The sequence below is a fragment of the Balaenoptera musculus genome, chromosome 19, assembly GCF_009873245.2.
Source record: "Balaenoptera musculus isolate JJ_BM4_2016_0621 chromosome 19, mBalMus1.pri.v3, whole genome shotgun sequence".
Lineage (NCBI taxonomy): Eukaryota > Metazoa > Chordata > Mammalia > Artiodactyla > Balaenopteridae > Balaenoptera > Balaenoptera musculus.
Window position 1 is genome coordinate 7,075,265 of NC_045803.1, and position 26,105 is coordinate 7,101,369.

Below are 26,105 nucleotides of genomic sequence, written 5' to 3' on the forward strand. Positions count from 1 at the left end.
GATCTCTGGACACTAGCATACCGGGAACTCATGATATATCACATGGTTTATTTACTTCCCAGCACTTAATAAGGTTTGTCATGATCTTATTTACTAATCTGTTTACTAGGTTTTATATTTCTCTCCCGTGCCCATCCTTCCACTCCTGCTAGAAGGAACCCCATGAGCAGGAACTGTGTCCATCTTATTCAGTCTGTCTCCAGTGCTCCGCTGGAGATAGTGGTTGCTCCATTGACAGTCTTGAACTGTAAACTCCACGTGAGCAGAGACTGTGTCTGTTTGCCTCAGTGCTCCATCAGGCGCCTAGGACAAGGCCCGGTACACAGTAGGTGTTCAGTAAATATTTGTTGAATTAAAGAATGTAAGTTCTGAAAAGAGCAGGGATCTCCTGTTTTTCTCAGCTCTAATCCTAGCTTCTGGAGCAGACCTGGCACATAGTAGGTGCTCAATACACGTAAGTTTAAAGAATGAATGTAAGATCCAAGAAGGCAGGGCAGACCTCTGGTTTTTGAAATTCTCTCCTTAGCGCCCAGCTCCACGCCTGGCACAAAGTAGGTGCTCAGCAAACACGCGCCTGCGCACTCACGCACTCACGCACGGAGTGTTTCTCCCGCGGCCTCCTTGACTCAGCCCCTGCCTGGGGGCGGGGCCGACTGGGTTCTCTGTGAAGTCACAAAGGCCGTGCTATGCTTCTGGCCTTGGCTCTTCTGCTGCTCTTGGACCTGAGCGCCCGCCGAGGCTGGGGCTGCCTGCAGTGTGACCACTCGGTGCGGGAGGCCCTGAGCCAGCTGCGCGTCGCCCTCATCCCCGACCGCTTCCATCAGGAGCAGCTGCAGGCCCGCGCTCAGGCCCTGCTGCTGGGCATGGAGGGGCCTTTCTTCCGGGACTACGCGCTGAACGCCTTTGTGGGGAGAGTGGGTGAGTGCTGGGGAGGAGAGGGTGCCTAGCACGGTGGAGAAAGGGACCAGTGGGGCAGCCCAAGGCTGGGCCGGGAGACCGACGCTTTGGGGACCACGCCCCCAAGAGGGGGAGGGCGGGGCCACTCTCGGAGGGAGATGGAGGGGATCACGTGGCTCTCGCAGGGACCCACTGGAATTTCCTCCCCTCTCGCCCCCAGGGATAGAGCACCTGGACCTTGTGGCATCCTTTATCAAGAATCAAACAAACAACTTAATGGTTAATTCTCTTAGAGGTAGGAGCTAAGAGGGAAAGCCTTTTTCCAGCCCCCTTTCCCTTCCTCCCTTTCCACCGGTTCACCACGCCTTCTCTTGATGTAAAAACAAAAGCAAACACACTGTACAGCCTTTACTGTGTGTCTGACAGAGTTCTAGAAAAGTCTAGGACAGGTCATCAAGGTGGGCGGTATTGTGATCTGCCCTTTACAGAGGGGGAGGCTGAGGCTCAGAGAGGTTAGGCGACATGCCCAAAGTCACACAGCTAGGAGTAACAGAGCTGAGGATTTGAACCTGGGACATCCAGCTTAGACCATTATATTCCTAACCGTCACCCCACGAGGTGTCTCCTGGTTTTGTATTCAGCGGCTCCTGGGACGCCACTCTCACCCCACTTTGAGGGATGGAGCAGGGAGAAGGGCACCACGGAAGAGCCCACCATTTTTTTTTTTAAAAGATATGAAATGTTTGTGTGTGTGTGTGGTTTGTTTAAAGCGAGCCCTGAAAGAGGAATGGGGGTGGGGAGGTGGGTAGATTGCCAGAATACTGGTGTCGGTTGTCCTAGGATAAGGGAACAGAAGGTGATGTATGCTTTTCTTGCCTATGCTTGTCAAATTGCTGTGTATTTCAATTTCCTTTTCTTTTCCCCTCCCTCCCCTTTTTAATAACGAATATGTAGTAGTCATAGAATCAGGAGGAAATAACAATCATTTTAATTACATTAAAAAATTAAATTTTATCCTAATTTTTAGAGTTGCCCTACCATTTAGTGAATATGAAATTTTAAAAAACAATGCATACTAAGGAGTGCAGGGCTTTTGGTGGGGCAGGGAGAGGTAATGAATATTCTAAAATTGTGGCGATGGTTACATAACTCTGGGAATAATCTAAAAGCCATTAAATTGTGTACTTTAAATGGGTGAATTGTATAGTATGTGAGTTATGTCTCAGTAAAGCTGTCCAAAAAAAAAAATCCAAATGTGTATAGTCTCCTTTGACCAGGCCCCTTCCTGGGAACTTTAAACACTGGAAGTTCTGTTCTCAGCTGGCGGACAGGGAGGGAGGTTGTGTTCCCATTCTAGACCTTTGAGAGAGGTGTAGAAATTACAGTGGAGGTCCTGAGGGTAGACTGCCCTGGAATCAAAGCCTGGCTAACCTTCAGCAAGCTATTTAACATCTTTGTGCCTCGGTTTCCTCATCTGTAAAATGGGAATAATAGCACTCACCCCCATAGTCACTGAGAACCATAAAGAGGTTTGTGAATGTGCATTTAGCACACAGTAAGTGCTCAATAAATGTTAGTTATTAAGATGATTATGCTGCATCTTGCGTCTCTGTCTAGAGCAAGGATTGGCAAAATATAGCCTGGGGGCCAAATCTGCAAATAAAGTTTTATTGGAACACAGCCACACCCATTCATGTATGTACTGTCTCTGTTGCTTTTGCTCTCCAAGGCAGAGCTGAGTAGGAACAATGACCATATGGCCCTCGAAGCTGAAAATATTGACTGTCTGGACCTTCACAGAAAAAGCTTAGAGCAGGAGGTCTCAACTCAGGCTGCAGGTTGGAATCCCCTGGGGAACTTTTAAGACAATCCAGGAGCCCAGGCAGCAGCCCATGCCAATTAAATCAGAATATCAGGGGGCGGGGCCTGAACATCAGTAATTTTTAAACTCTCACCTTTTCAAATAAAGTGATTTTTATATTTTGAAAAAATTCAAATGGGTAGAAAAGTGGCAAGAGTAGTACAATAAACACCTATACACCATTCTTAACATTTCACTATATGGTAACCTATTGCCACATTTGCTGTGTGTGTGTGTGTGTGTGTGTGTACCATTTGAGACTTAGTGACACTTCAACCCTCAATTCTTCAGCAGGCAATCTCCTAAAAACAAGGAAAGACATTCTCTTACACAGTGAGTGTACCTAGGAATTTAACATCGATTCCATACTATCCTCTAATATTCAAACCTCATTAAAATGTCCCCAACTGTCTCAATCATGCCCTTCATGGCTAGTTTTCTTTCAATCCTGGATCTGTTCTGGGAGCACGCATTGCATTCAGTTGTCTTTTATGACGATGACACTTTTGAAGAGTCCAGGCCAATGATTTTACCAACTATTATTATATTATTGGGGTTGGTTACATAGGCAAGGAGCACCCAAGTGGCTGATCTCAGTTATTCTGTCTCCAGCCCCACCAGAGGTCAAGCTGCTACCATGTTGGCCCAAGGCCACCACCATGAATCACATTGTTAGCACAGACTATGTGGTGTGACCCAAGGCTTCCAAGTAAAGAAAGACACACTTAACAGGCAGGATATTCCAAGGACTTAGAGGTTACCTCCCAGGAGCTAGGCAAGAACCAAACCTTTTTTTTTTTTTTTTGGAATGTGCAGGATTTGGAAAACTCAGACCTGCTGAGTTAACCCTTTACTGTACAATATAACATGTCAAATGGGAACAAATACTACGGAGGAAAAAAAATAAAGCAGGGACCAGGGGATGGAGAGTGCTGGGAATAGGGGCAGGGCTTGCAGGTTAAAATAGGACAGCCAAGAAGGATGTCACTGAGAGGTCAGCACGTGAGAAAAGATGCGGAGGAGAGGGGGAAGCAGCTGTGAGAGGGTAGACGTCTAGGCTAGAAGGCTGTAGGCAGAAAGAACAGCAAGTGCAATGCCTGAGATGGGAGTGTGATTGGCATATTCACAGAACCTCGAAGAGGCCAGGGAGGCTGGAGTGGAGAGAGAGGGAGAGATGTAGAAGCTGAGGTCCTAGAGGTAAGGGGGAGGGGATGGGTAGGTTGGTACCCATCCACTGGAAGGGACTTATAATGGTAAGGACTTTTGGCTTCTGCTCTGGGTCACATGGGAGGGTTCTGAGCAGAAGTGTGAAGCTAGTGAGATGCCTGAAGTTTTATTGGGATCCCTCTGGCTGTGGAGAACAGATCTAGCAGGGCAGCAGGGAAGGCTGGGGGACCAATGAGAAGGTTGTAACAATGGCCCAGGCAAGAGATGATGATGGCTGGCACCAGGGAGTGGAGGGGGTAAGAAATGTTGGATTCCTGGATCTCTCTTGGCTATTCACGGACAGGATTTACTCATGCATGTGGACAAGTTGCATGTGAGATGTAAGGAAAGAAGAATCAAAGCACCAAGGATTTTGGCTTGAGGAACTAGAAACATGGCACCTCCATCTATGAAGATGGAGAAGACTTCTTCACTTTCTATGAAGATGGAGAAGACTTCACTTTCTATGAACATGGAGAAGACTTCACTTTCTATGAAGATGGAGAAGACTTCACTTTCTGTGAAGATGGAGAAGACTTCACTTTCATAGGACGTGAGTTTGGAGGAGGATATCAAGGTTCAGTCTTGGACTCACTGAGTTTCAGATGCTTATTAGACATCCAAGTGGAGATCCTGAGTGGATAGTTGGATATATGCATCTGGACTTCAGTGAGTGGTCTAGGTTAGTGATGCCAATGCAGGAGGCACCAGTGTGTATAGAACAGTGCTGTCCAGTGGAAATATGTGAGGCACAAATAGTCACATATGTAATTTAAAATTTTCTGGCAGTCACATTTTTAAAAAGGTAAACAGAAGCAGATGAAATTAATTTTAATAGATTTTATTTAACCCAATACCTAAAATATTACCATTTCAACAAGCGGTCAAAATAAAAATTATTGAGACATTGTACAGTTATTTTTTCATACCACGTCTTTGAAATCCAGCATACATTTTATACTAACAGCTGATCTCAATTCAGGCTAGCCCATTTCCAGTGTTCAATTGCCATGTGTGCCTAGTGGCTGCCATATTGGACAGTGCCTTTCTAGGTAATGTACAAAGCCATGAGGCTGGGTGAAATCATGGAGTGAGTGTAGACAGAATAGAAGAAAAGAGGAGAGCAGATCAGGGAAAAGGAGAGGAGAGGTGACCGAGTGTACCCTTCTACCACTTACCAGGTAAGGAAACTGAGGCCAAAGTCTGGTGGTTTAGCCTGGGTCCCTGCAGTGGATCAGAAGGTAGATGTAGGACCTCCCTGCCATAGATTCGCCTAGTGGACCCCGAGGAATAGCCAGTCTTGCTTAGAAAAGGACTTTCCTCATCACTTCTCTTTTTTTATTTTTTTTTATTTTTTGGCTGCACCGCAACCAGGGATTGAACCCATGCCCTCGGCAATGAAAGCGTGGAGTCCTAACCACTGGACCACCAGGGAATTGCCCCTCATCCCTTCTCTTTGAAGCTGCTGGCGGGGTGGGCTTGTTGGGTGCCTCCCACCCCAGGAGGATCCCTTTTTCTCCTCAGATGGGCCTCTGCTGGATGAACTGGTGACTCTTAGGGAGAGGGTGATCAAGGAACTCAAGAAAGTTTTAAGATCATATGAATTAAAAGGTGTGTCATCTCTCTCCACCAAGCCCCCTTCTCCCCTTCCCCATTATCACTTGATCCCCTTCTCCCACCCTTTCTTCTAAACTCCTCTCTCATCCCCCCCTGTGACTCAGCCTTCTCTGCCTCTCCCCAAAATTCCCTTCTCTCCTTTCCCAGACTCTTTCCTCCCTCTCCCGGTCCCTTCCCATTAAATTCTCAAATTGCTGGCCCAACTTAACTCACCTCCACTCTTTTCTCTTGCAGCCTGTGATCCCAAAATTTGCCGTGAGTCCTGGGTTTATTGTCTGTTCTTCCCTTTGCTACCCTCCTACCCCTTTTTACCTTGTCTCCCCCAAATCAAGCCCTGTTGTCACACCTACTCCATCTGGTGGTTCCCCCACCCCAAAGCTATGGCACCAAGGGATATCTGATTTTTGAGGGCTTATGAAAGTGATTTCAAACTGCAAAAAAAGATTTTGGGGGGATGTTAGTCAGGCTAGGATAGGCTATGTTGCAGTGACAAATAACCCCCCACATCTCAGTTGTTTAACAAACGAAAGGTTTATTTCTCTCTTGCCAAAATTCCACTGGGAGTTGAACAGATCTTCCAAGTGGTGACTCCAGGATCCAGGCTGCACCTGTGCGGTGGCTGCTAAGCTAACTTCAGAAGGGAAAGTGAATAGGGAATCCTACAGGGCCTTTTGTAGCTGGCCTGGGAGTGACATACATCGTTCTGTCCACCTTCTATTGGCCAGAACTTGGTCACATGGGTACAACCAACTACAAAGGAGCCTGGGAAATGTAGTCTTCCTGTGTGGCGGGAAGCCAGGGAGACAGATGAGGGAGCAGGCAGCCAGTCTATGCCACAAGGGGCAGCAAAATAGGAATAGAGAAGTGTAAACATTCTGTTGGTAGACATTAAATTTAAAATTAATTTAATGTAATCACATGTCTACCAACAAAATGTTGGGTCAAATGCACAACTGAATTCCACTTTTCAGTGATTATATACAAATTATTTTTAATGTGAATCATCAGTGCATTTTGCTCAGCTAGCTCTGCTGCACATGGACCTCCAAATTCAGGAGGGCCAAGGGACTCCCTCTCCTCTTTCCCCTTCTGCCTTCCTCCCCCTTGCCAGTCCTCTGATATATGCCCTCATCCCACTTCTCCCTTTCCTCTTGTCAAGGCTTGCTAAAAGAAGAAGTCTTGGATTGTTTACATTGCCAGAGGATCAGTCCCAAATGCATCAAAGAAAAGTACTGTTTTGGTAAGCTCCTGGCATGGGGGAAGGCATGGGACAGGTGCATGAGAGGTGAAGACAGCCATATCCCAGTGGATATGACTTTTGAGGTCTCCCACATGCAGCCTTAAACCCTGCCCTTTCCATTTGATTACACAGTGGCCCAGAAGTTGCTCCCACATTCTGAAATTCACTTCCCCCTACTAACTGGAAGACCCCTCTGTAACTTTACAATGCTTCTAAGGCCAGAATGGCAGGTGCTAGGAAAACATTTTATGTTTAGCCAGTGCCATACCAGGGGAGTCTGGAAGGATGTGCTGAATTCACTCATTCATTAAGAGGTTTTAAAAAACATACATCCTTATTGCACAGAGAATAATACAGTGAACCCCTATATATCCATCAAGATTGAATAGTCATGCTGAACATTTTCACATACTGTTCCCTCTCTCTGTCACACTGTTCCTCTCACTCCCTTACTTCAGTAAAGTCTTCAAGTCCCCCTCCTCAGAGAGAACTCCCTGATCATACTTTCTAAAGTATCACTTTCGGGGCTTCCCTGGTGGCGCAGTGGTTGAGAATCTGCCTGCCAATGCAGGGGACACGGGTTCGAGCCCTGGTCTGGGAAGATCCCACATGCCGCGGAGCAACTGGGCCCGTGAGCCACAACTACTGAGCCTGAGCATCTGGAGCCTCTGCTCCGCAACAAGAGAGGCCGCGATAGTGAGAGGCCCGTGCACCGCGATGAAGAGTGGCCCCCACTCGCCGCAACTGGAGAAAGCCCTCACACAGAAACGAAGACCCAACACAGCCAAAAATAAACATAATAAAGTATCACTTTCTTTTTTTTTATTTTTTATAAATTTATTTATTTATTTTTGGCTGCGTTGAGTCTTTGTTGCTGTGTGCGGGCTTTCTCTAGTTATGGCAAGCGGGAGCTACTCTTCATTGTGGTGCACGGGCTTCTCATTGTGGTGGCTTCTCTTGTTGCGGAGCACGGGCTCTAGGCGCGCGGGCTTCAGTAGTTGTGGCACAGGGGCTTTAGTAGTTGTGGCTCACGGGCTCTAGAGCACAGGCTCAGCAGTTGTGGCGCATGGGCTTAGTTGCTCCACAGCATGTGGGATCTTCACAGACCAGGGCTCGAACCTGTGTCCCCTGCATTGGCAGGCGGATTCTTAACCACTGCTGCCACCAGGGAAGCCCTCTAAAGTATCACCTTCTATCAAATTATGTTGACAATGAACATACCTCCACATTTGCTTCACTTTGTTTATTGCCGTCATATTTTAAAAGAAATCAGGCATCACGAGATTTCACCCATAGTGTGTACCTCTAAAAGGAACACTTCCTACATAACCACAATGCCCTTCCCAATGAACCTAACAATTCTTCAGTATCAAATAATTCCAAGTCCCTTTTCCAACTTCCCTAATTTCCCCCAGAATATCTTCACTGCTGATTTCATTCAAACCAGGATTCAATGAGAGGACTTCTCGTATCATTTAAGTGTTAGGTTTTTTTTCACTTTTTTTTAAAATCTAGAGGAATTTCTCTTACCAGTTGTTTTCCCCTATGACATTGACTAGTTGAAAAGGAAGGATTCATCTATTTGCTCTCTGAGGATGATGTTTAACTACAACAAATATTTTGAGCACCTTATAATGCCCCAAACTGAGGATCAGCAGAATGGGAGACAAATGTCTCATAGAGCCCACATTTTAATAGCGTGAAGGGTTAGCCTAGGTTTTCTCAACCTTGGCACTATTGACATTGGGGCTGGATAATTCTTTGTTCTGAGGCTGTCCTATGTGTTATAGGAATTTTAGCAGCCCCCCTGGCCTCTAACCGCTCAGCGCCAGTTAGTACCCTCCAACCAAAGTTATGACAATCATTTCCAGCCTCCAGACGTTTCCAAATGTCCCCTGGGAGGTAAAATTGTCCCCCGCTGAGAACCACTGTTAGATGATAATTACATGAACAAATAAATGGACTAATTCCAGACAGCGATAGTGCTCTAATGAAAACAGAACAGAACAATTTGATAAAAAGTGCCTGGGGGAGGGACGGTGCTACCCTAGAGAGTGCGGGTGGGGGGACCTCTCTGAAGAAGTGATGTTTGAGATCTAAAGGAAGTGAAGGCGTGAGGAACAGTGTGAACGACAAAGGGAACAGCAGGTGCGAAGATCCAACATGGTTGAGTAATAAGAGGGAAGCTAGTGTGGCCAGAGGCGAGTGAATGAAGAGGAGGGTAGTAGGGTGGCCACATAGTGACCAGATCGTGCAGGGCCTGGTGGACCATGGTGAGGACTTGGGCTTTGATTCTAAATGAAACGAGAGCCACTGGAAGGCTCTGAGCGGAAGAGGGACGTGAGCAGCCTTGGGTGTTATCGACGCCCCCTGGTGGCCAGATGGGGAACTGTAGGAGAAGCCGGGAGCCCCTTCCCTTGAAAGGAGTGGTGATGAGAGCTGGACCAGGTCCGCAACCCAGGAGGTGGATCAGATGCTGGTTTTGAAGGTCGAGCCAAGAGGCTTGGCTGACAGAATGAAAGAGTTAGGGGAGGGAGCAAATCGAAGTTGCAGAATGGGACTCCCCAGGCCACCTTCAGGGTCACCAGCTAAGATGCAGCCTGAGATCGTCAGCATTTTGCATCCCCCTCTCACGTTTGTGGGTAGTTACCAAGTCCTCCCCTCCATCCCCGCCGTCCCCGCTCCCATCCCCATCCAATGAGATGCATTTGGCGCTGGGCTCTTCGCTGTCACTGTGCTGTGCTATGTAGACTGCTCCTTCAGGGCAGGGAGGTTTGCCAGCGGAGTTCCCAGCGGTATCCCAAGCACCTAGAAAGGTGCCTGGGACACAGAATTTGAGGAACCGATGAAGGAAAAGTCAGACCCAGGAGAGGGCAGGGGCCAAGTAGAGAGAAGGGAGAGAGAGGCCCGACCCTGGCCGGGCTGCCGAGTGAGCAGGTGGGTGTGGGTACAAGCCCGGGGAAGGGTGATGACTTGGAAGTCGCGCTGGCTCCCACCCCCACTGTCCACTACCCAGTCGACGGGCAGCCCCGCATGGACCTGCAGTACCAGGACAGCGGATCCCCGCGGAATCGGGCCCTGTTCGGCAGCATCATTTCCGTGTGTCTGGCTGTCTTGGCCTTTGGTGTCATCGTGGCTTCGTGAGTCATCCCTGCCCCCTCCTGAGGTCCCCAAATGCCCCCCTGGGCCCCTGAAAAGTAGCATTGCCCTGGGTCCGTCACTGTGTCGTTTGGGAGTCTCCTCCCCAGTCACTTTATGCCTCTCTCTCTGTTTCCCTCTGTCTCTCTTTCTTTCTCCTTTTTTCTTGGTCTCTCCTTCCCTCTTGCCATCTCTTCTCTCTCTCTCTCTCTCTCTCTCTCTCTCTCTCTCTCTCTCTCTCTCATGTCTCTCCGTCCATCTGTCGCTCTCATCTCCTCTTCCCCCCACCCCCTGGGCCACATTATGTCTTTCCTGGGTCCTCATCACTTTTGCCTTCATGGGTCTCTTCCTCCACTGAAAAAACACTAAAAATTATATTTCATGTATGAAGACAGATATAATCCAATCTGGGCTCGTTATTATATATCCATCATCCTCATCATTGTTATATTAATTTATTTTCTCCTGATTTTCAAAGTGTTTATTTATTTACTTATTTTAATTGAAGTATAGTTGATTTACAATGTTGTGTTAGTTTCAGGTGTACAGTACAGTGATTCAGATACACATATATATATATACTTTTTCAGATTCTTTTCATTTATACGTTATTACAAAATATTGAGTATAGTCAAAGTATTTAAAATGAAAACATCTCCAGGGCCCCAAGCACTGAGCCCATGATGCTCCCACGAGGGGAGAAATCACCCCCACCCTCCTTTCTCCATCTTGAGCGCTCCCCCCGCCCCTGTCTGCTTGTCTCTGGTTCCGCCCCCTCTCAGCCCCTCTTCTCTTCTCTCTGCCTCCTCTATCTGCCCCTCACCCTCCTTTCCCAAATGCCTTGGTTTCTTCATATTCAACTGGGGATAATCCCAGTACCTCCCACTTAAGGGTGGTGGTGAGAAGTAAATCAGCCCTTAGCCTAAGGAATCTCCCCTTCTCTCCCCCTCTCAGCCTCTCCCACTGGACTTTCTCCTCCTTTCCTCTGTCCCGGTCCCAATTCTGCCATCTCCCTCTTCCCCTTCCCTGCCCGCCATGTTGAATCTGTGTGTCTCAGTCTCTGTGTCTGTCTCTGAATGTCTCTCCCCATCTCTGGGTCTCTGTTTCTGACTCCCGTCCCTCCCACTCCACAGACTCTGTCCCTATCTGTCAACCCCTCTCTGCTTCTTTAAATCTCTCCCTCTGTGACTCCCCTCTTTCCCCTCCCACCTTCCCACCGTTCCCTCTCCATCTTCTGGTCTTCATTTCTGTCTCTGTCTGTCTTCCCCTCTCCCATCTCTGGATTTCCCTTCCCCATCTTGATTTCTGTTTCTCTCTCCCTCAGCCTCTGTCTCCCGTCTTGATCTCTCTAGAGCAGAACTCTCTCCCTGTTCTCTCCCCACTGTCTCCCTGTGTATTAGTTTCCTCTTGCTGCTGTAGCAAATGACCACAAACTGGGCAGCTCAAGGCAACAGAAATTTATTCTCTCAGAGTTCTGGAGGCCAGAAGTCCAACATCCACGGGTTGGCAGGGTGAGTTCCTTTTGGAGGTTCTGAGAGAGAGTCCATTCCATACCTGTCTCCTACCTTCTGGTGGCGGCTGGCATCCGTGGTATCCCTTGGCTAGTGGCCTCCCTCCAGTCTCTGCCTCCGTCTTCAATGGCTTTGTCCTCAGTATCTGTGTCCCAAACCTCCCTCCCCTTTCTCTTGTAAGGACACCAGTCTTTGAATGTAAGGGCCAGCCTAAAACCAGAATAATCTCATTTTTACCTTAACATAATTATATCTGCAAAGACCCTATTTGCAAGTAAGGTCACATTCACAGGTACTGGGGTTTAGGACTTGGATATATCTTTGGAGTGGGGGGACACAGTTCAACCCAGTACACCTGCTTCTCTCTTTTCCTCATTTCTCTTTCTGTCTTTCTCATCTCTTTGAGTCTCTCTCCCCGTGTCTGTGTCTCTCAGAGTCTCCTGTCTTTTTCCATTCTTTCTGTTTCCACATTTCATACCCTCAGTCCCAGTCCCAACTTTTCTCTCCTCCCTCCGTATGTTCTGATTGGCTGAGAACTCTGGAGATCTTCCCAGAGACCCATGATGTCACTGGCTGAGCCAAATAAAGCCAGTGATTGGAGGGAAGGTTTTGGGTGGTCAGTTGACCTGGAGGGGTCTGAAGTTCTTTTTCTAACCTGCAGGCTTTTTCTCTCTGACCAGGGCTATTACATATAGGCGAAACCGAAAACTCCTGCTTCAGTAGGGCTCTGGTTTTGAGGTTTGTAAGGGGAAAGGAAAAGAAGTTTAATAAAGTCTGTGACAGATTCCTCAGTGTCTGCATCAGTTTCTGGAGGACCCTGCCCCAATTGGTGTCCCGGTCTGGACACCTGACTGGGTGCTCCTCAAGGGGTGGGGCCACGTCTCACTCATCTGTAGATTCCAAATACCCTAATTAAAAAGTAGAAGTCGGGCTTCCCTGGTGGCGCAGTGGTTGAGAATCTGCCTGCCAATGCAGGGAACACGGGTTCGAGCCCTGGTCTGGGAAGATCCCACATGCCGCGGAGCAACTAGGCCCGTGAGCCACAACTACTGAGCCTGCGCGTCTGGAGCCTGTGCTCTGCAACAAGAGAGGCCGCGATAATGAGAGGCCCGCGCACCGCGATGAAGAGTGGCCCCCACTTGCTCCAACTAGAGAAAACCCTCGCACAGAAACGAAGACCCAACACAGCCATAAATAATAAATAAATAAAATTTAAAATAAATAAATAAATAAATAAAAAGTAGAAGTCGCTGACGAGCCAGGAGGTGGGAGGCGGGGGCCGCGCGGCGGTTGCTGCTGCAGTGGGGCAGGTGGCAGTGACTGGCGGCGACCGAGGCGGCAGTGAGCGATTTAACCCAGAGACTGACTTCACTATAGAAACACCCACAGTTGTATCAATGACTGGGGAAAGATAGTGGCAACAGGCAAAGGAAAAACATCTCTGACATACTAAGGACAATGAGTATGCTAAAACCAAGTGGGCTTAAGGCGCCTACCAAGATCCTTAAGCCTGGAAGCACAGCCTTGAAGACACCTTCTCCTGGTAATGCTTTATGTTTCTCCTTAACAGCAAGTTTTTAATCCTATATGAAGACTTCTATTTGAAAAATTTAAAAAGACAATCTTATAAAACTTCATATTCTTGAAAATACTTGAGAAAGTTTCAATTAAAAGACATAGAATTTTAGAGGGGCGGAGTCAAGATGGCATACTAGGAGGACACAGAATTCGCGTCTCCTCACAACTAGGGCACCTACCAGGCACTGGTTGGGGACCACAGACACCTAAGGGGACAGGAGGAGCCCCCAGCAACTGGTTGTTTCAATTATAGTTTTATTTTTCCTAATATATTTTTTATCTTTCTAATTTTATTTTATTTTTTATTCTTTGATATTGTACTGCTCCTTTTTTTCTTTCTTTCTTTTCTTTTTTTTTTTAACTGTGCCACGAAGCTTGCAGGATTGCAAGTTCTTGGTTCCCAGGCCAGAGGTTGGGCCGAGCTCCTGTGGTGGGAGCTCTGAGTCCAAACCTCTGGACTAACAGAGAACCTCAAACCCCAGGGAATATTAATCGGAGTGAGGCCTCCCAGAGATCCTCATCTCAGCACCAAGACCCGGCTCTATCCAACTGCCTGCAAACTCCAGTGCTGTACATCTCAGGCCAAACAACAAGTAAGACAGGAATACAGCAACATCCATCAAAAAAAAAAAATGAAATGACAAAAAAATATGTTACAGACAAAGGAGCAAGGTAAAAACCTACAAGACCAAATAAATGAAGATGAAATAGGCAACCTACCTGAAAAAGAATTCAGAGTAATGATAGCAAAGATGATCCAAAATCTCAGAAACAGAATGGAGAAAATACAAGAAATATTCAACAAGGATCTAGAAGAACTAAAGAGCAAACAAACAATGATGAACAACACAATTACTGAAATTAAAAATACTCTAGAAGGAATCAATAGCAGAATAACTGAGGCAGAAGAACGGATAAGTGAGCTGGAAGATAAAATGGTGGAAATAACTGCCAGGGAGCAGAATAAAGAAAAAAGAAAAGAATTGAGGACAGACTCAGAGACCTCTGGGACAACATTAAACACACCAACATTCGAATTACAGGGGTCCAGAAAAAGAAGAGAAAAAGAAAGGGTCTGAGAATATATTTGAAAAGATTATAGTCAAAAACCTCCCTAACATGGGAAAGGAAATAGTCAATCAAATCCAGGAAGCACAGAGAATACCATACAGGATAAACCCAAAGAGAAACACACCAAGACACATATTAATCAAACTATCAAAAATTAAATACAAAGTGGGGCTTCCCTGGTGGTGCAGTGGTTGAGAATCTGCCTGCCAATGCAGGGGACACGGGTTTGAGCCCTACTCTGGGAAGATCCCACATGCCGCGGAGCAACTAGGCCCGTGAGCCACAACTACTGAGCCTGCATGACTGGAGTCTGTGCTCCGCAATAAGAGAGGCTGTGATAGTGAGAGGCCTGTGCACCGTGATGAAGAGTGGCCCCCGCTTGCCACAACTAGAGAAAGCCCTCGCACAGAAACGAAAACCCAACACAGCCAAAAATAAATAAATAAATAAATAATTAATTAATTAAATACAAAGAAAAAATACTAAAAGCAGCAAGGGAAAAGCAACAAATAACATACAAGGTTATATGTTAACCCCATAAGGTTAACAGCTGGTTTTTCAGCAGAAACTCTGCAAGCCAGAAGGGAGTGGCAGGACATATTTAAAGTGATGATAAGGAAGAACCTACAACCAAGATAACTCTACCTAGCAAGGATCTCATTCATATTCGCTGGAGAAATTAAAACCTTTACAGATAAGCAAAAGTTAAGAGAATTCAGCACCACCAAACCAGCTTTACAACAAATACTAAAGGAACTTCTCTAGGCAGGAAACACAGGAGAAGGAAAAGACCTACAAAAACAAACCAAAAACAATCAAGAAAATGGTAATAGTAACATACATATTGATAATTACCTTAAATGTAAATGGATTAAATGCTCCAACCAAAAGACATAGACTGGCTGAATGGATACGAAAACAAGACCCATATATGTGCTGTCTACAAGAGACCTACTTCAGACCTAGGGACACATACAGACTGAAAGTGAGGTGATAGAAAAAAAAAAAACATTCCATGCAAATGGAAATCTGAAGAAAGCTGGAATAGCAAGTCTCATATCAGACAAAATAGACTTTTAAATAAAGACTATTACAAGAGACAAAGAAGGACACTACATAATGGTGAAGGGATCAATCCAAGAAGAAGATATAACAATTGTAAATATTTATGCACCCAACATAGGAGCGCCTCAATACATAAGGAAATTGACAGTAACACAATAATAGTAGGGGACTTTAACACCCCACTTTCACCAATGGACAGATCATCCAAAATGAAAATAAATAAGGAAACACAAGCTTTAAATGACACATTAAACAAGATGGACTTAATTGATATTTATAAGACATTCCATCCAAAAACAACAGAATACACTTCTCAAGTGCTCATGGAACATTCTCCAGGATAGACCATATCTTGGGTCACAAATCAAGCCTTGGTATATTTAAGAAAACTGAAATCATATCAAGTATCTTTTCTGACCACAAAGCTATGAGACTAGATATCAATTACAGGGAAAAAAACTGTAAAATACAAACACATGGAGGCTAAACATTACCCTACTAAACAACCAAGAGATCACTGAAGAAATCAAAGAGGAAATCAAAAAATACCTAGAAACAAATGACAATGAAAACACGACGACCCAAAGCCTATGGGATGCAGCAAAAGCAGTTCTAAGAGGGAAGTTTATAACAACACAACCCTACCTCAAGAAACAAGAAAAATCTCAAATAAACAACCTAACCTTACACCTAAAACAATTAGAGGAAGAAGAACAAAAAAACCCCAAAGTTAGCAGAAGGAAAGAAATCATAGAGATCAGATCAGAAATAAATGAAAAAGAAATGAAGGAAACAACAGCAAAGATCAATAAAACTAAAAGCTGGTTCTTTGAGAAGATAAACAAAATTGATAAATCATTAGCCAGGCTCATCAAGAAAAAAAGAGAGAAGACAAATCAACAGAATTAGAAATGAAAAAGGAGAAGTAACAACTGACACTGCAGAAATACAAAGGATCATGAGAGATTACTACTAGTAACTATATGCCAATAAAATGGACAATCTGGAAGAAATGGACAAATTCTTAGAAAAGCACAATCTTCCGAGACTGAACCAGGAAGAAATGGAAAATATAAACAGACTAATCACAAGCACTGAAATCGAAACTGTGATTTGAAATCTTCCAACAAACAAAAGCCCAGGACCAGATGGCTTCACAGGTGAATTCTACCAAACATTTAGAGAAGAGCTAACACCTATCCTTCTCAAACTCTTCCAAAATATAGCACAGGGAGGAACACACCCAAACTCATTCTACAAGGCCATCATCACCCTCATACCAAAACCAGACAAAGATGTCACACAAAAAGAAAACTACAGGCCAATATCTCTGATGAACATAGATGCAAAAATCCTCAACAAAATACTAGCAAACAGAATCCAGCAGCACATTAAAAGGATCATACACCATGAGCAAGTGGGGTTTATCCCAGGAATGCAAGGATTCTTCAATATATGCAAATCAATCAATGTGATACACCATATTAACAAACTGAAGGATGAAAATCATATGATAATCTCAATAGATGCAGAAAAAGCTTTTGACAAAATTCAACACCCATTTATGATAAAAACTCTCCAGAAAGTAGGCATAGAGGGAACCCACCTCAACATAATAAAGGCCATATATGACAAACCCACAGCCAACATTGTTCTCAATGGTGAAAAACTGAAACCATTTCCTCTAAGATCAGGAACAAGACAAGGTTGCCCACTTTCACCACTATTACTCAATATAGTTTTGGAAGTTTTAGCCACAGCAATCACAGGAGAAAAAGAAACAAAAGGAATCCAAATCGGAAAAGAAGAAATAAAACTGTTACTGTTTGCAGATGACATGATGCTATACATAGATAATCCTAAAGATGCTACCAGAAAACTACTAGAGCTAATCAATGAATTTGGTAGAGTAGCAGGATACAAAATTCATGCACAGAAATCTCTTGCATTCCTATACACTAATGATGAAAAATCTGAAAGAGAAATTAAGGAAACACTCCCATTTACCACTGCAACAAAAAGAACCAAATACCTAGGAATAAACCTACCTAAGGAGACAGAAGACCTGTATGCAGAAAACTGTAAGACACTGATGAAAGAAATTAAAGATGATACAAACAGATGGAGAGATATACCATGTCCTTGGATTGGAAGAATCAACACTGTGAAAATGACTCTACTACCCAAAGCAATCTATAGATTCAATGCAATCCCTATCAAACTACCAATGGCATTTTTCACAGAACTAGAACAAAAAATTTCACAATTTGTATGGAAACACAAAAGACCCTGAATAGCCAAAGCAATCTTGAGGAAGAAAAACGGAGCTGGAGGAATCAGGCTCCCAGTCTTCAGACTATACTACAAAGCTACAGTAATCAAGACGGTATGGTACTGGCACAAAAACAGAAATATAGATCAATGGAACAGGATAGAAAGCCCAGAGGTAAACCCACGCACATATGGTCACTTTATCTTTGATAAAAGAGGCAAGAGTATACAATGGAGAAAAGACAACTTCTTCAATAAGTGGTGCTGGGAAAACTGGACAGCTACATGTAAAAGAATGAAATTAGAACACTTCCTAACACCACACACAAAAATAAACTCAAAATGGATTAAAGACCTAAATGTAAGGCCAGACACCATCAAACTCTTAGAGGAAAACATAGGCAGAACACTCTATGACATAAATTACAGCAAGATCCTTTTTGACCAACCTCCTAGAGAAATGGAAATAAAAACAAAAATAAACAAATGGGACCTAATGAAACTTAAAAGCTTTTGCACAGCAAACGAAGTAACTGACAAAGGATTAATCTCCAAAATATACAAGCAGCTCATGCAGCACAGTATCAAAAAAAAAAAAAAAACCCAATCCAAAAATGGTCAGAAGACCTAAATAGATATTTCTCCAAATAAGATATACAAACACATGAAAAGATGCTCAACATCACTAATCATTAGAGAAATGCAAATCAAAGCTACAATGAGGTATCACCTCACACCGGTCAGAATGGCCATCATGAAAAAATCTACAAACAGTAAATGCTGGAGAGGGTGTGGAAAAAAGGGAACCCTCTTGCACTGTTGGTGGGAATGTAAATTGATACAGCCACTACGGAGAACAGTATGGAGTTTCCTTAAAAAACTAAAAATAGAACTACCGTATGACCCAGCAATCCCACTACTGGGCATATACCCTGAGAAAACCATAATTCAAAAAGAGTCATGTACCACAATGTTCATTGCAGCACTATTTACAATAGCCAGGACATGGAAGCAACCTAAGTGTCCATCGACAGATGAATGGGTAAAGAAGATGTGGCGCATATATACAATGGAATGTTACTCAGCCATAAAAAGAAATGAAATTGAGTTATTTGTAGTGAGGTGGATGGACCTAGAGACTGTCATACAGAGTGAAGTAAGTCAGAAAGAGAAAAACAAATACCGTATGGTAACACATATATATGGAATCAAAAAAAAAAAGGTTCTAATGAACCTGGGGCAGGACATGAATAAAGACACAGACGTAGAGAATGAACTTGAGGACACGGGAAGGGGGAAGGGTAAGCTGGGACGAAGTGAGAGAGTAACATTGACATATATACACTACCAAATGTAAAATAGATAGCTAGTAGGAAGCAGCTGCATAGCACAGGGAGATCAGCTCGGTGCTTTGCGACCACCTAGAGGGGTGGCATCAGGAGGGTGGGAGGGAGATGCAAGAGGGAGGGGATATGGGAATATACGTATGCATATAGCTGATTCACTTTGTTATACAGCAGAAACTAACACAGCATTATAAAGCAATTATACTCCAATAAAGATGTTTAAAAAAAAAAGTAGAAGTAGACTTCCCTGGTGGCGCAGTGGGTAAGAATCCGCCTGCCAATGCAGGGGACATGGGTTTGATCCCTGGTCTGGGAAGATCCCACATGCTACGGAGCAACTAAGCCTGTGAGCCACAACTACTGAGCCCGCTTGCTGCAACTACTGAAGGCCACATGCCTAGAGAAGGTGCTTGGAAGCAAGAGAAGCCACCACAATGAGTAGCCCGCACACGGCAAGGAAGAGTAGCCCCTGCTCACCACAACTAGAGAAAGCCCGCTCACAGCAACGAAGACCCAACGCAGCCAAAAATAAATAAATAAATTTATTTTTTAAAAAAAGAACATAGAACCTAGACTGGTTGAAACCAGAAGATTGATGATGCTTGAAACTTCACCTTGATGCCAAGCAATCCGAGAATTGTCCACAAGCTGATCACGCCCTGCTCCTTGAACACTATAAAACTCCTCATTACCCCCTCCAGGGTGGGTCACACAGTCTTGAGGGCATTAGCCCCTTGTGGCCCCTTTGCCTGGCAAAGCAATAAAAGCTACTCTTTTCTACTTCACCCAAAACTCTGACTCCGCATTTCTATTCAGCACCGGTGAACGGAGTCCGAGTTTCGGCAACAAGATTTTATTATTTTGATATATTAACAGACGAATTTATAATAACCCAATGCATCCTTGCATTCCTGGCCATCTCCAGCTCCCAGTATAGGGGTCTGTTTCCTTTACCACGCTGCCCCTTAAGAGGTGATGGATGAAACTGAGCCAAACAGGAAGGCGGTTGCCCAGGGAAATTGAATAATTAAGTAACAGAGGCTCGATTCATTCACCATCAGTTTAGGTGGTGTCTTGAAAACTTTTGCTTTGGTAGGAGAAATTTGAGTTAGATGGGCTAACTGGACTATGACGTCGCCTCCTGTGGAGGGCAGTGAAAAACTTTGGCTATAATGGAAATATTCACGGTGCCAGTACAGCCATACAGTTGCCAAATACCATGTTTCGGCCAGCTGCGAAGTAGCTGTTTACAGCACTTTTTCTCCCGCCCCACTTTCTACTCGTGGACTCCATTTCCCAGCATTCCCCTGCCCTCAGAGACCTTAGGCCTAGAGGAGCGTGAGCCGCAGTGGTTTCTGGGAAATGCAGTCCAGCTGCGGAGCGCAGTTTAAAGTACCAGGACTTGAGGTTCCGAGACAGCGACCGCGCAGGCGCTTTCCGGGGCCCGAAGGAGGGCGGGAAGGCCTGGCCGCCGTGCACCACCCGCGGGGGCGCACAGGTGAGTTCCGAACTGGCGGACACGAGAGGTTGCTGTTGGGTGTGGGCTGACCGAGGCAGGCGCGCAGGAGGCGGGCCGAGTCTGCCTGGGTGGGAGGGGAAGGGCGCTGTGGGCGGCTCCCCGCCCCCTCCTGTCACTCGTGAGGCTGCCTCAGAGCCCCAGTGCCCCAGTGCCATCGACTCAGCGCACAGGAATTGGGCACCCGCTGTTTTCCAGGAGTCTAGCCGAGTGCGGATCTGCGGCCATTTCCCAGGAGGGAGAATGTACCTTTTCCTCACTTAGCAGGTGAAGAAGAAACAGGCAAGGGAGATTCCATGGCTTCTTCCAGATCACAATGCCGATGAGTTGTCGACATGGTGTGAACCCAGGGATGTCTGACCCGAAAGCCCTAGCCCCTCTCTCTGGGTCTCATCTCCCCTCTCTAATCTCCCACCACCACCCCAACCCCCATTCTGCCTCTCTCTCCCTGGGTCTCTGCTTCTCTTTCTCTGTGTCTGTCCCCTTCTCTCTGGGCCTCTGCGTGCCCCCAGCCTCCATAAGTCTCTGTGTTTTTTCTAAAAACAGTCATTTTCTTCCAAAACCATTGCACTATGCTCACATCAGGAAATGAACATCCATACAATACTATTGATTAGCTACTCTGCAGGCCTTTTTCAGATTTTGCTAATTGTCCCAATAATGTCCTTAATGGCAAAAGAAAATCCCGTGTCATGCACTGCATTCGTTGTCGTCACTTTAGTCTCCGTTAACCTGGAACAGTTGTTCAGTCTTTCTTTGACCTTCATGATCTTAGCAATTCTGAAGATTGCAGACCACGTACTTTTAGAATGTCCCTCAGTTTGGATATGTTGGTTGTTCCCTTGTGATTAGATTTAGGCTACATGCTTTTGGCAGGAATACCTTAGGAGTGAGATGTGTCCTTAACAGAGCAGGAGCCTGTGATGTCCGCTTGCCCATCACTGGTCACATTGGCCTCAATCACTTGGCTAAGGTGGCATCTGCCAAGTTTCTCCACTTTAAAAAGTTATCCTCTTCGTTTTGTAATTACAGTAGATCCCATTATCCTCGGAGGGTACATTCCAAGACCCCCAGTGGGTGGCTGAAATCTTGGATGGTACTGAACCCTCTATATACTGTTGTTAACCTAAAGAATAAAGCAGCGGGTTATTTTACCAGCAAAATGGGCTTATTCAGGAACAGCAAAGAATTGCAATTCGGGACAAGCAGGCTATAGCAAAAGCCATAGGAAGTCCAACAAACAAGAGAGGAACTTTATCTTATGGAGAAAAAAAACCCAGGAAATTGAGAGGAGTTCTTTTGAATGAAAGTCCATTGGAGAAAAGTGAGAATTCAGAGTGGTGATGGTTTCTCATTGGCCTAGTTGCTGCGGTAGTTGATTTCTTGTAGGGGATGCAATGTACATCTTTTCTGGTTGGGGCCTATAATAGATGGTTCTTTCCTGCTGAAGCTTCTTCCATTAGGGCCTGTGATGGATGTGGAGTGGTGCTGCTTGAGAACTCCCCCTCCTGGCCTCCCAACTCCACTTTTTAAATAATCTAATCTAATTTAATTTAATTTAATTTTTGGCTGCGCCACGCGGCATATGGGATCTTACTTCCCTGAACAGGGATCGAACCCGTGCCCCCTGCATTGGAAGCATGGAGTCTTAACCACTGGACCGCCAGGGAAGTCCCCCAACTCCACTTTAAATGAGGTTCGCCTTTATTAATCTTCACACTGTTTTCTTCTAAACACTCGTACCTACGATAAAATTTCATTTACAAATTAGACACAGTAAGAGATTAACAATAATAACTAATAATAAAATAGAACAATTTTAAGAATATACAGTAATAAAAGTTATGTGAATGTGGACTCTCTCAAAAAATCTCATTGTACAAATTTAATGCCTCTTCTGTAAAGCACTTATGCTTATGCGCTGTGGCTGTAACTTTTGCAGTTTGTTGGGGGTTTTTCGTTTTTTTGTTTTTTTGGCCACGCGGCTTGTGGGACCTTCCCCGACCTGGGATTGGACCCGGGGCCATGGCAGTGAAAGCGCTGAATCCTAACCACTGGACCGCCAGCAAAGTCCTGAATTTCTTTTTCTTTCGTCGCAATTTCACAGACAGACGATGCATTCTTACCATAGATCTTAGCAACCTCAGCATATGATTTTTTTTCTTTTGTTTTTTTAATTTTATTTATTTTTGGCTGTGTTGGGTCTTCGTTGCTGTGCGCAGGCTTTCTCTAGTTGCGGCGAGCGGGGGCTACTCTTCATTGCGGTGCGCGGGCCTCTCACTATGGCGGCCTCTCTTGTTGCAGAGCACAGGCTCCAGACGCGCAGGCTCAGTAGTTGTGGCGCTGGGGCTTAGTTGCTCCGCGGCATGTGGGATCTTCCCGGACCAGGGCTCGAACCCGTGTCCTCTGCATTGGCAGGCGGATTCTTAACCACTGTGCCACCAGGGAAGTCCCGGCAGGCAGATTCTTGACCACTGCGCCACCAGGGAAGTCTGATATTGTTTTCTTTCTTTATTGAGGACTTTTACCTTTTCACTTAAAGGAAGCACTTTACAGCTTCTCTTTGGCATATTCGAATTACCAGCATCGCTACTCTTGCACTTTGGGGCCATTACTAAGTAAAATAAGGGTTACTTGAACACAAGCACTGTGATACCGCGACAGTCCATCGAGACAACTACTGACTATTGGGCAGGATACGCTGGACAAGGGGATGATTCATGCCCCAGGTGGGATAGAGTGGGACGGCGCAAGATTTTATCACGATACTCAGAATGGTGTGTGATTTAAAACTTGTGAATTGTTTCTTTCTGGAACTTTCCATTCAGTGTTTTTGGACCACAGTTGACCTCAGGTAACTGAAACCGTGGAAAGTGAAGCCGCGGATAAGGGGGCGCTACCGTAGTTAGTGACTCATGAGGAGGTGGTTAAGCCTCTGTTCCTCATCAAAATTTCACCCACTGGTTTCAGCCCTCAGGTGGGTGCGTTCCTGTGTAGCTGGGTGTACGTGCAGCTGTTTGCCTGGAGGCACGTGAGGCTCTGAGTCTTTATTTCTGGACTGTGTTAGTTTCCCATTTCTGCTCTAACAAATTACCAGAAACTTAGTGGCTTCAAACAACACAGATGTAGTATTCTCTTACAGTTCTGGAGGCCAGAAGTCTGAACTGGTTTTCACTGGGCAGCAATCAAGGTGTCATCAGAGCCATGCTTCCTTCAGAGGCTCTAGGGGAGAATCCGTTTCCTGGCCTTTTCCAGCTTCTAGAGGCTGCTTGCCTCCCTTGGGTCGTGGCCCCTTCCTTCAGCTTCAAAGCCAGAGGCGTAGTGCCTTGTCTCTCTGACTCTGCTCCTCTTTACTTCTGTCACATGGGCTTCTCCTCCGTGTCAGATCTCCCTCTGCCTCCCTCTTCTAATGACACTTGTCATTGCATTTGGGGTCCACCCAGACAATGCAGGATCATCTTCCCATCTCAGGATGCGTAACTTGAGAGGCAGTGTTCCAGGCTGGGATTACAGTCCTGCCCAAAGACTCAAACCTAGTGTTTTTTATCTACCTTGCAGTGTATGGGGCTTTCCAGAGCCCACAAACACCAATCCCTGCAGGCAGCCTGTGGAAAGCTCACATATTTAACTTGGTTTTTCTAAGAACTTGCTGGGGCTCTGAGCTCACAGCCTGGCTCTGTTACAAATGTTACAAGTGGTTGTGGTCTGCACACAGCCCGCTCTGCTCTGAGTCAGGAGAGGCTGGCTGCATTCAGGAACTCACCACCCCCCCAAAAAAGGAAAAAAAAGATGCTTAACTTAATCACATCAAAAGTTCACCCCAGGGCTTCCCTATGGCGCAGTGGTTAAGAATCCGCCCGCTAATGCAGGGGACACGGGTTGGAACTCTGGTCCGGGAAGATCCCACATGCTGCAGAGCAACTAAGCCCGTGCGCCACAACTACTGAGCCTGTGCTCTAGAGCCTGTGAGTCACACGTACTGAGCCTGCGCGCTTAGAGCCCGTACTCCACAACAAGAGAAGCCACCACAATGAGAAGCCCGCGCATGCAACAAAGAGTAGCCCCCGCTCACCGCAACTAGAGGAAGCCTGCGCGCAGCAAAGAAGACCCAACAGCAGCCAAAAATTTTAAAATTAATTAATTAATTAATTTTTAACAAAAGTTCATCCCAAGGATATCTTTTGGGACTATTATTCAGCCCACCACCTGGTCTATGTCCAGGCCTGTCTCCCTCACAGGCAGGAAGTCCCTCGAGGGCAGGATCACATCTCACTCATCTCTCTGCCCTCAGAACCCCAAATGGAGCCTGTTACTCACATGGGGCACAGAGCCCGTTTGACGAATGAATGGGGGTGACCACAGTCTAAGCACCAACTTCTCTTTGTAAAGGATTCTTCAACTTCATCTCAACAACTGGAATCCTTTAAATGACATCTTAAGCAGGAGTCCAGGATCCTTGGATACTGCTTGGATTTTAGGACAGATAGAAGGAGCTCTGCAAAATGTGGTCCATCCACACAATGGAATATTATTCAGCCATAAAAAGGAATGAGACACTGATTACATGCTGTAGCACGGATGATCCTTGAACACATTGTGCTGAATGAAAGAAGCCAGACACAAAATGTCACATATGGTATGGTTCCATTGATATGAAATGTCCAGAATAGGCAAATCCATTGAGACAGAAAGGTTAGTGGTTATGAGGGGGGCTGGCGTGGGGGAAGGGAGATTCAGGGGTGACTGATTAAGTACAAGGTTTCCTTTTAGGGCGATGATGAAAATGTCCTGCAACTAGATAGCAGTGATGGTTGCACACCGTTGTGACTGTATTAAATGCCACTGAATTGTATATATTCACATGGTTAAAATGGTATATTTTCTGTGTTTTACCACAATTTAAAAATTATAAGACACTACTGTATATAAGATAGATAACCAAGAAGGACCTACTGTATAGTACAGGGAACTCTACTCAATATTCTGTAATGACCTATAAGAGAAAAGAATCTAAAAAAGAATGAATATATGTATATGTGTAACTGATTCACTTTGCTGTACACCTGAAACTGACACAACACTGCAAATCAATTCTACTCCAATAAAATTAAAATTATTAAAAATAAATAAAAATTATAAGAAAAAAAGGGGTTGGCTCTGGAGGCAGACTTCTGGGTTTGAATCTCACTCTGACACTTGATGTCTCTATGACCTTGAGCAATGGCCATGGCCTCCTGTGCTTGGATTTCCTCATCTGGGGATAACTGTAGTTACTTCTCTGAGAGCTGCTGTTTGGGTGCAGTGAGCTGAACCCCTTGATTGCTAGTGGTGATCGCTACAGAATGGGGGCCTCGGGACTTCCCTGGTGGCGCAGTGGTTAAGAATCCCCCTGCCAATGCAGGGGACGTGGGTTCGAGCCCTGGTCCGAGAAGATCCCACGTGCTGCGGAGCAACTAAGCCCGTGCGCCACACCTGCTGAGCCTGCACTCTGGAGCCCGCGAGCCACAACTACTGAGCCTGCGTGCCTCAACTACCGAAGCCCACGCACCTAGAGCCCGTGCTCTGCAACAAGAGAAGCCACCGCAATGAGAAGCCCGCTCACCGCAACGAGGAGTAGCCCCTGCTCGCCCCAACTAGAGAAAAGACCGCGCACAGCAACAAAGACCCAATGCAGCCAAAAATAAATAAAATAAATTTATTAAAAAAAAAAAAAAGAAGGGGGGCCTCAGGCACCCTGCCCTGATCCTTTGCTTTGTCTCTCAGGAGATCAGGGTACCCTCTGTTATGA

General features: G+C 45.5%; 1 protein-coding gene across 2 annotated transcripts in view; it reads left to right on the forward strand.

Annotated features, from left to right (window-relative positions):
* The first annotated feature begins 647 nt into the window (after positions 1-647).
* The window catches only part of IZUMO2 (IZUMO family member 2), a 34,754-nt gene continuing 9,296 nt past the window's right edge, over positions 648-26,105 (forward strand). Inside the window, exons 1-7 of one of the 2 annotated variants that reach the window (XM_036833400.1) lie at positions 648-918; positions 1,118-1,192; positions 5,489-5,575; positions 5,816-5,836; positions 6,741-6,821; positions 9,838-9,961; positions 12,151-12,257. In XM_036833400.1, coding sequence (XP_036689295.1) covers positions 687-918; positions 1,118-1,192; positions 5,489-5,575; positions 5,816-5,836; positions 6,741-6,821; positions 9,838-9,961; positions 12,151-12,193 — 663 coding nt within the window. In that variant the 5' untranslated portion in view covers positions 648-686 and the 3' untranslated portion in view covers positions 12,194-12,257. Of the gene's footprint in view, positions 919-1,117; positions 1,193-5,488; positions 5,576-5,815; positions 5,837-6,740; positions 6,822-9,837; positions 9,962-12,150; positions 12,258-26,105 lie in introns of those variants that run through there. The other variant, XM_036833399.1, reaches the window with a different exon arrangement.